The 10,870-nt window shown below is 40.0% G+C and overlaps 1 protein-coding gene across 3 annotated transcripts in view; it reads right to left on the bottom strand.

Moving 5' to 3' along the window:
• Positions 1-1,340: 1,340 nt before the first annotated feature.
• LOC101560467 (zinc finger protein 26-like) overlaps positions 1,341-10,870 on the bottom strand; it is a 75,855-nt gene continuing 66,325 nt past the window's right edge. Inside the window, exons 2-8 of one of the 3 annotated variants that reach the window (XM_023716767.1) lie at positions 9,916-9,985; positions 9,447-9,589; positions 8,808-8,893; positions 6,792-6,918; positions 4,964-5,047; positions 4,161-4,243; positions 1,341-3,712 (exon numbers count right to left, since the gene is read on the bottom strand). In XM_023716767.1, coding sequence (XP_023572535.1) covers positions 1,841-3,712; positions 4,161-4,243; positions 4,964-5,047; positions 6,792-6,918; positions 8,808-8,893; positions 9,447-9,495 — 2,301 coding nt within the window. In that variant the 5' untranslated portion in view covers positions 9,496-9,589; positions 9,916-9,985 and the 3' untranslated portion in view covers positions 1,341-1,840. The remainder of the gene's footprint in view (positions 3,713-4,160; positions 4,244-4,963; positions 5,048-6,791; positions 6,919-8,807; positions 8,894-9,446; positions 9,590-9,915; positions 9,986-10,870) is intronic. The other 2 variants (XM_012515091.2, XM_023716764.1) reach the window with 2 other exon arrangements.

Below are 10,870 nucleotides of genomic sequence, written 5' to 3'. Positions count from 1 at the left end.
GTCTTAGAAATACCAAAAACAGTCAACAAAAGAAAAAAAAAAAAAACACACAAACAAACCAGAACTATACCAAACTAAAACCCTTCTTCACAGCAAAGGAAACAATTTTTAAATTTGTAATGAGCTGGAGATATAACTCAGTGGCACAGCACCTGCCTGGCAAGCACTAAGTCCTGAGTTCGATTCCCAGTATACCCCCAAGTGTTTGCAAGGATGTGAAGGAAACCATAACACTTGTATACAGCTAAATGGAATCAAAATTGGTGGAGACAACTGAAAAACAGTATGAAGGTTCCTCATAAAATTAAAATTAGAACAAGCAAATGAACCCAGAAATGTAAGCATTAGTTCACAGAAATAAAATGACTCCCTAAAGAAATATATGCACTCTTATGTTAAATGCAGCAGTACTAATAGTCAAGATATAGAAGCAACCTGAGCATTCTTTTATGTATGAATAAAGAAATATGACACATATGTATAATGGGATATTTACACTTCAAAAAAAGGAAAGTCTGGAGGGCCAGCCAAATAGCTCAGCAGATTAAAGCGACTGCAAGCAGATGCAGGGGCCAGGGGTTCAATCCCCGGGACCCACCATGCCAGCCCCCCTAGAGCACACTGAGATGTGATCGAGACTAGGTGTGGTGGTGCGTACCTGTAATCTATGAGTCCAACCTAATACAACAATCTTTTTTTTTTTTTTTGGAACCGGGGATTGAACTCAGGTCCTTGTGCTTGCCAGGCAAGCACTTATTCTACTGAGCCATCTCCCCAGCCACAAGTCCATCTAGTAATGAGACCTTGACCACCCTGCAGACCCTTCCCTAAAATACAGAAAAAATAAAAATAAAAATAACAAAAGGAAAGTCTACCATTAGGACAATAAGGCTGAATACAGAGGACATTATGCTATGTGAAACAAATACAAAAACACAAGCACTGCATGATCATTCTTAAACACAAAATCTAGAAGTCAAACTCAAAGAAGGAAAACAATGACCATGGTTACTAGAGGCTAGGAGTTGGAGGAAATGAGATATTTGTCAAAGGACACGAACTTTCAGTTAAAAGATTAAATTCTTGAGACCTTATATACAGCATGTGAATATAGTAACAATGTACTATATACCTGAATTTGCTAAGAGGGTAGGAAGTGTTTTACAACACCGAAAAAAAAGGTCATTATATCATGTAACAGGTATTTTAGTTAACCTGATTAACTCAATCATTCCCTTTTATGTGTGTTTTGTCAACCATATCTTAGTAGTAAGTGGGAGAAAAAGTTGGACTACAGTAGAAATTAAATATTTAAAACTAAAAAGTAATAAAAATTCACAAATATTCAAAAACACTGCAAATACTGAAACTGCAAATATTCAAAATAAATCTTCAAAACCATAAGAAAGCCATCTCTTCAGCATATAGGATTGTAGAACAGAGAAGCAATCTTCATATTCATACATGAGTAGTTTCTCAAATAAGAATTATTTTATTAGAAGTTGAGAAATAATGTAAACAATGGTACTTTTTAGCATTTACTTCCACAAAATCTTTGTCCACTGTGATATCACAGGCAACCATCAAAGTGCTTAGCAGCTACAGCTTTCCCACGTGTTGCATCAATAGCTTCTCTTCATTGAAAGATCTTGCATATTTAAGTGAGATCTCAAGACAGGGAAGTCTTTCCATGTTTCTGGCATTGTACAGCTTCAGAATGAGTCCTTGTAAGCTGGATGGTAAGCTGACTCTGATGATTTATATTTTTTACATTGACTTTACATTGTTCTTTATTCTTTCAAGTCTGAAGTAACCAGGGCAAATGAACACTACGTGTGGCTTACATTGATAAGGTTTCTTGCCACTGTGAATTTGAATGTAATACTAAGGCAAGTGGACTTCCTAGAATAGTTTCTTCACTCCTTATATTCAAAGGGCTTCTCTCCAGTGTTTTTACATGTTCAGAAAGATGAGAAGAATTGAAGGCTACCTCACAACCCTTGTATTTATAGGGTTTCTCTGTACTGTGAGTTTTCACATGTTTACTTAGGTGTGAATAAACAGTAAAGGCTTTGCCACACTCCTTACACTCATAGGGTTTTTCCCCAGTATGAGTACGCATGTGAATGTGAAGGTAGGAGGAACATGTAAATGCTTTCCCACACATGTTACACTCAAAGGGCTTCTCTCCAGTATGAATTCTTAAATGTGCAATAAGGTATGAGGAGGAAGCGAAAGCTTTCCCACACTGGTCACATTCATATGGTTTCTCTCCTGTGTGACTTCTTATATGCTCGAGGAGGCCTGAGGACGTGGTGAAGGCTTTCCCACATTCCTTACACTCATAGGGCTTCTCCCCAGTGTGAGTGCGCACATGTTTAGTGAGGCCTGAGCGCACAGTGAAGGCTTTCCCACACTCCTCGCATTTATGGGGTTTCTCACCTGTGTGAATTCTTATGTGTTTACTTAAGTGCGAGGAAACAGTGAAGGCTTTCCCACATTCTTTACATGTGTAAGGTTTCTCACCAGTGTGAGTTCGTATGTGATTGTGAAGGTAGGAGGAACAGGCGAATGCTTTCCCACATACATGACATTCAAAGGGGTTCTCTCCAGTGTGTGTTCGTAGGTGTTTAGTGAGGCTTGTGCGCTCAGTGAAGGCTCTGCCACATTCCTTACACTCATAGGGTTTTTCTCCAGTGTGAGTTCGCATGTGGATGCGAAGGTAAGAAGAACACGTGAATGCTTTTCCACATACCTTACACTCAAAAGGTTTCTCTCCAGTGTGGGTTCTCGAATGCGTGATAAGGGATGAAGAAGAAGCAAAAGCCTTTCCACAGTAGTCACATTCAAAGGGCCTCTCTCCTGTGTGACTTTTCATGTGTTTAATAAGGCCAGAGGAAGAAGTGAAAGCCTTCCCACATTCCTTACATTCATACGGCTTCTCTCCAGTGTGAGTTGGTAAATGTTTACTAAGGCCAGAGCGCCCTGTGAATGCTTTGCCACAGTCCTTACATTTGTAGGGTTTCAGTCCAGTGTGAACACGAAAGTGATCATTAAGGCATGAGGAATTTCTAAAGCATTTTCCACAAACCTTGCATTCAAAAGGCTTCTCTTCAGTGTGAGTTTTTAAGTGCTGAGTTAATGGATAACACCTAGAAAAGGCTTTCCCACACTCCTTACACTGATAAGGTTTCTCCCCCGTATGGGTTCGCATATGAATATTAAGATTGGCAGAGTATTTAAAATTTTTTCCACATTCCTTGCATTCATAGGGTTTTTTCCCAGTGTATGTTTGAACATGTGTGCCATGACCCATGGAGGAATTAAAATTCTCATGGTTTTTAATGGATTGTGTCCATTCAAAGAGTTTGTCTTTACTCTGAGTTCTCTTAAGGTTGTATTCCTGAAGCTGTGGCTGACTGAGAAAGGCTTGCCCATGGTCACTGCATTGAAAAGTTTTTGGCTGTGTACACAGTGTCTGATAAACCACATTCTGAGTCAGACTGAAGTCTTTTCCATACTGACAGAACACTGGAAGTTGGTCGGTAGATGCTTCCTTGTGCAAATCAGGAGAGTCTTTACTATACTGACCACAATCCATAGTGTTCCCCCCATTTTGTATACCCACATGTGTCAGAAGGCATGAATGTTCTTTGAAGATTTCTCCATATGGCTGAAGGCCATAAAACTTCTCTGTGCATTGGTTCCTTGCCTGTTGACCAAAAAAAAAGAAGTAAATAAAAAAATTTCCCCCAAGAGAAGTATTTTTGCAGCCTTAGAAGATTCTATACTCATGATGATTATGATTTCTGCCATTTGCATTACATGCATAATGTTCCTACCCCCTAAATTTTATTCAGTAAGAATGAAGGAATTCAACTGTAAGATCCTATGCCATCTTCTCTAATTTCAAAGGGATTCCTATAGATTTTCATGAAATTATTTTACAAAATCAACATCTAGTTACTATATAGAGGTAATGTACCCTTGAAAGAGCTCTAAAGTTTCATACCAGGTTTAGGGTATCTCCTCAGAAACACTGCTTCCTGAGGAGCAAACAGCTCTGATTTCTATCTCTCTCAAATGTCTCTAACTTTTATTATGAAATGTCCAATCCTTTCTGAATGTGGAAAATTATAAATACCTCTTGTGAGTCTTACCGGTTGTATCTCATGTGATGTTTTTAACCAAAAAGTATCTTGTTGAAGTGCTCTCCCTTTAGTGTTAAGCTGCAGTGCCCATTCTGAAATAAAATAAAATATGTTTCCAAAATAAAACAGTAGAAAAGTTAAAAACAATATAGTTCATTTATATATTTGTCCATATTAAATATGCTAAAAAATAAAGTCTGATATATTTCAGCAGTGTGGCAATATCTAAAGTATGAGAAGTTTGGGATATGGCTCTATATTAACATGTACAAGGTCCTGGGTCTCTAGCACAGAAAAAGAAATCCTTTAATATTAAAGGATTTAAATAATCCTTTAATAATGAAATTTGACAATCCTAAGGATAAGGGGTCAAAATTCAAAAATTAATAAATTACTCTAAAAGTTGAATGTTCTGACAAATAAAAACAGTAGTATCATAGAAGAAAAGTAAGTAGGGCTAGAGAGATAGCTCAGTGGAATAAGTGCTTGCCTGTTAAGTGCAGGGTCCTGAGTTTGATCCCTGGTACCACAAAAAAAAAAAAAAAAAAGAAGAAGAAAAGTAAGAAAGATCTGGAAAAAGAATATACATGAAAACCATGAACTCAAGGAAGAAAGCATAGGTGGTTGTGATTCTAAGAAAGACCGGAGAGACGGTAAATGATTTTTGGGGTACTAGGATGTGAAGACATCCCAAAGCTTCTGAGCCCAATGGCCTTGGCCTCCTGACTCAAAGGCTTTTCACAATAAAGTCTGGGCATTCCCCAAACACTCTACACTTCTCAATGTCCAGACATGCTTCTCACAACACCTACCTTGGAGAGCACCTCTCTCCACTATCCTTAACTCTTCTTCTGCCTCCAAACAAGAGATCAGGCTGGGTTTGATGAGCTGACATCCTACACAAGAGAAAAGATACATTAATGGAAGTGGTTTATACAAGAAGTAATGAACCTTCCATGATTTAGGAATTACAACTTTTTGATTTGGTTTGCTTTGGTTTCTGGGATTTTCGTTTGTTTATTTTGTGTGGTTTTTTTCAGACAGGGTCTGACTACATAGTGCTGGTTGGCCTTGAACTCACTTATGTAGCTAAAGCTGGCCTCAAACTCCTGTGAATCCTCCTGCCTCACCCTCTCAAGTGCTGGAATTACAGGTGTGCACTACCACACCCAGCTAGGAACTACAGTTCTAATGACAGGGGAATGACTAACAATCACAATTTGCAAATATCTTCTTACTATGTGTCTTGAAAGCACTGATCTCTGACACCCAAAAGTCTAAAATGATTATTACATACACACTAAAAAGGTACTAAGTAGTAAACAAATAGAAAATAAGTGAAACGAACTTCATTTTGTTGGTACTAGAGATTGAATCCTAAGGCCTTTGCACTGAACTAGATCCCCAGTCTGATTTTTTAAAATCTTGAAACAGGGTCTTGTCAAGTCACTAAGCTGCCCAGGTAGAAAGATCCCTAGCACAGGAAAAAAAAAGAAAGCAATAATTATAGTAATAAATACAATGATACTTGATAATCATGGGATAAGGAGTCAAAATTTAGAATAACTTATTCTAAACAAATATTCTAATGAACACAGTACTATCACAGAATAAACTTATGATCCTCTTGCCTGAGCCTCCCAGAGTGCTGGGATTATAGCTATGTGCCACCATTGCTGGTTGAGATCTTTGTTATCATAGAGGAAAAACCTACACCAGTGATTTTTTTTTCTCTTTTTTTGTGGCAGTAGGGTTGAACCTAAGAAGCACTGGGCCAAACATCCAGCCCTTTATTTTATTTATTTATTTATTTATTTATTTATTTTTATTTCAGGGAAGGGTCTACAAGGTGTTCAGGGTCTCACTACTAGATTGGACTCATAGTGATCCACCTGCTTACAGCCTCCCAAGAGCTGGGATTACAGGTGCAACACCCAGTCTCAGTTGCCAGCTCAGTGTGCTACAGGGGCAAGGCCGACATGGCAGGCCCGAGAATCGAACCTCTGGCTCCTGCACCTACTTACAAGTGCTTTAATCCACTGAGCTATTTGGCCAGCCCTCAGCCCTCTAATTTTTATTTTCAATAGGATTTTGCCAACCTGTCAAGGGAGGCCTCTAACTGGTACTCCTCTTGACTCAGCCTTTCATGTACTGCAGAGTGCAAGTGCGCACCACTGCACCTGGCACCTGGCTTACCAATAATTCTTGTTTTGTTTTTTCTGTTGTTGAGAAAGGGTCTCACTACATAGGTTCAGGCTGGCCTTGAACTTGTGGCAATCCTCCTACCTCGGCCTCCCAAGTGCTGTGATTACAGACACGCACCACCATACCCAGTGCACCAATCATTCTTAACTATTTAATGTATCAAATTCATGTGGCAGGCAAATTAAATACAGATGACAGGGTCTTAACTAAGAGTTTCAGTTTGTCAAAGGTAGAGACTGAAAATGCATGTTAAGACCAAGAGTGAGACTACTGACCCAAGACCATATCTTAAGAACCACTATAGTAGTCTATTACATGTAGAACAGGGAGTGTGCCTTCAGCATTGTCCACTGTGCTCACAGTTGGCATCACCCATCTTAAAACACAGTAAACTCCTGTTCCAGAAGAGGATACAAGGAATGACAACACTCTTACCTACTGAGACCAGGTTCTGGTAGTTCTCCAACATCACCTCTTTGTATAAGTTTCTCTCAATTGGGTCCAGTAAAGCCCACTCCTCTGGGTTGAAGTCCACAGCCACATCCTCAAAGGTCAGAAAGCCCTAAATCACACACACACTAGTTTAAGCCAAGTAACACCGCCCCCAATATTCATGGAAAACGGAGGGCAGGGGACTCTGTTCCTAGAAGAAATAGCCATACATAAGGGCACACATCTGTAACCTCAGCACTCTGTGAAGCAGAGGCAGGCGGATCACACTTTGAGCCCACCTGAGCAACTTAGCAAGCCACTGTCTCAAAATAAAAATAAAAATAAAAAAAAACAAAGAAACAAAGGGTTGTGCATGGAGCGCAACACAGAAGCTGTAGATTCACTTTCCAATAGCCATTAAAAAACAAAAATAAGCTGGGAGTGCTTCCATTGCTTACTCCAGTGAACACTAGTCCTAAAGCAATGATGGGGGACTTTTTAGAGCTTTCAATGATACAAAAAGCTCACTGTGGCCCTCGTGCCATAGGTTCATCACCGCTACCCATATATGCATTTCTGTATCTACACTCACAATCCATCCTCCCCACTCATGGGTGTAATTGGAGCACATGAAACATGAACTTTTCTCACCTCCACCAGACTGGGAACTCTTTCTTGTCTTAACTCTCTCTCTATTAAAATACACTCTTGAGCAAAATGCACACATTTAATAAATAGTAATGAACAAATAAATGCTGTGAGAAAAAGACACTTTCATTTTCTTTATCATCAGACCACTCAGCAAAATCAAGAACATGTAGTCAGTACCAAGAGGGTGAAGACTAATTAGTAATTACTGAATGATGTTCAGGGTATTCGTCACTGATTACAAGATTCACTCCTGGGGCTGGTGAGATAGCTCAGTGGACTAAGTACCTACTTAGGCAAGTACAGGGACCAGGATTCGATCCCTGGTCCCACATGCTGTGCCGGCCCCACCCCCCTGGTACACTGAGCCAGCGACTAATGGTGCCCGCCTGTAATCCCAGTGCTCAGGTGGGTGAAAACAGGAAGATCACTACAAATCCCAGCTGCATAGTGAGACCCGGTACCAAATACATAAAAATAAATAAATAAATACTGTAAGATTCACTCCTGGGGAAAATATAACTGAGGGGGCCAGCGAGATAGCTCAGTGGACTAAAGCGCCTGCTTAGGCAAGCTTAGGCAAGTGCAAGGACCATGGTTCGATCCCCAGCACCACATGCCGCGCCAGCCCTGCCCCCAGGGTGGGCTGAGCCAGCCACAAAGTCCTGGCACAGTGGCACACGTCCGTAATCCCAGTGCTTGAGGAGACTGAAAACAGTAGGATCACTATGAGTCTGAGCTGCGTAGTGGGACCCTGTAACAACCAAATACATTAAAAAATAATAATAATTTTTAAAAAGAAAGGAAATATAACTGAGGACTCAGTTCTTTAATGGGTACTTAGAGGGCACTGGCCAGAAGTCTGCATGAGATGGACACACAGAAATAAGGAACTTTTTTAGGCCACAAGTCCAAAACCTCCTGGAATGTATGGTTAAAGATTAAAAGATAACCTATACAGCCTCAAGTTCAAGTAGCATCAAAACTCTTTACCTTTAAGAATGACTCCCCTGCCTCATCCTCCCCATACTCTGATTCATTACTTAGATTGACCCTAATGACCACTCTCTCATTACCCTCTGCTCTCCCAGTCCTCTCCAGAATTCCTGCACAGGTGTCCTTTATTTGATCTTTAGCCTTGCTTCCTGGTCTTACAAAAAAAAAAAAAAAAAATCCACAGACGCTTCAGATTGGGGCTGTTTTTATCCTGAGACTCTCTCATGCTGAAGGGTCTTGGTTACAGCAGCCTGTGGGCCCTCTTAGAGGTTCAACTGCACACAAACTGCAAGTAATGTCTCAATCTTTTGTGCCATGCCATGGTTGTGAACTGGGACAGACACTACCATTTCGAAGGCTGTACTCTTGTCATACCTTATAATTTGGCAGACAGTCAGTCACCATGCTTTCTGCCTTTGTCTGTTCTTCATGAAAGCAGATTGGGCCATAAGAAAACAAACCTAGTAGGAAATAAAGAAGGCATGAGAATCCAGAGCTGACCATATTTCCCATATTGACATGCCTAGAAGTCATTCTATTCTAAGAGTCCCACATAAGCCAACACAGTTACAAAAACTCATACAAATACCACTACTGCCATATAATGCCAGAACAATCTATCTCACCAAGAGCCAGAAGAGGGGTGGTGAGCCATGTTGCCTTCAGGAAAAGCACAGGCAAAGAACATGACTTTCTAACTATTCATGATGACAGAACTTGTTTTGTTCTGTGACAGGATCTCACTATGTAGTCCAGGCTGGCCTCAAACTCATAGAGATCCTCCTGCCTCAGTCTTCCAAGGGCTAGGATTATAGGCATTCAACATCATGCCTGGCAATAATGACAGAACTCGTGAACGAAACCATTAGCAACTACAACCAAAGCACTTTCTTGCTACTCCAGCAGTCCTGACATGAGCTAGCGATGAGATTATTCAGGCCCAGATCAATGAATGTATACTGTGCAGGGGAATCTTAAAAAGATTCACTGGAAAACAGCACCAGCAGAACTTACCATGGGATAAATCAACAGCTTCCATCTTGTAAGACTGATGGTGAAACATAAATGAACGATTTTCTGTGACACTTCAGAATAGCTTGGGCAACCAAGTAGGCAGTGGCAACCTCCGTTCCTTTTTATATAGGTTATTTGCATTCCTGTAGACATTGATCATTCATTAGCAAGCATTACTTACTAGTCATCAAGCATTACACATTAGTTCATTCTCTCTCCCCCATACATGTAAAAAAAATCATATGCTCCATAATATGAGTAGCAACCCAACTGCCGTTTACCAAGGACTCACGCAGGTTAGAAGTATCACAAGCAGGTATGTTATCCCAATAAGCCTCAAAGGGCTGATATTATCACTATTTAAAGCCTAAAAGCCTAAGATCACAAAAGATCAGTGACTATTCCAGTATCATCTAGTTAGGAAGAAGCAAACTACAATTTGATTGCATCGTTGTCCCAAAACACTGACCTTCTGTACTAGTTGGTACACCCCAACATGCCACCATGTAGAAGATTCTGGAAATCTGACATCTTACTGACTTAAAATATAGTATTTTACTATTAATGCAAAGTATTAGAACCAGAATAACATGTTTTACAAAAAAGTCATAACACACCGCAAGTACTGCTAAGCCCCAACACAGTCCCTGGGTGGAAACACTGAAATGTTTGTTCTGAGTGCTGCCTTTTGCTCCTGATAAATGCACAGAGGCAGCACACTTCCCTTTTGTGGTCATTTTGTGTTTGGAGAAGAGCCAGAAGTTGCACAGCACCAGATTTGCTGAACAGGTGGAAGAGGACACACCATCGTGCTTTTATTTAAAGAAAATGTCAGGCATTTTAAATCAACTCAGGACCCTGAGGCAGCCAGGAAGACACTTCCAAAGGACTTCTGGACGTGCTCCACAGGATGGAAAGCACAACAGGACACACGTGTTTGAATTAAGAAGAACTACTGAGGGGGAACTAATGGTAATTTGTCTTTTACTGGAATGGAATTTTAAAAATTTAACTCACCACATCATCTGATCACATCACTTATTTTAAAGCACAAAACAGAAAAATTTCCACATCTTGCCAAAGACATAAATATCCAGATGCAGGAATGTCAAAGTTCAAATCAGATTCAATTAAAACAAGATGACATCTAAACATGTCATACAGGCAAAAAGCAAAGGCAAAGAAAATGAGAAAGCAGCATGAGAAGCAAGTCATGTAGGAAGAAGATCCAAGAAAGCACTAAGCTGATTTCTCACCAGAGATCTTTTAGGCCAGCAAAGACTGGGAGAATTTTTTTTTTTTAATTTTTTTTTTTAGGATTATTTTCTCTAGCTCTTTATTTTTTTTATATGAATATCATTTTATTTTTTTATTATTTATGAGAGAGAGAGAGAGAGAGAGAGAGAGAGAGAGAGAGAGAGAGA

Source organism: Octodon degus, unplaced genomic scaffold, assembly GCF_000260255.1.
Source record: "Octodon degus isolate 3935 unplaced genomic scaffold, OctDeg1.0 scaffold00050, whole genome shotgun sequence".
Lineage (NCBI taxonomy): Eukaryota > Metazoa > Chordata > Mammalia > Rodentia > Octodontidae > Octodon > Octodon degus.
This window is presented reverse-complemented; position numbering and strand designations above follow the sequence as displayed.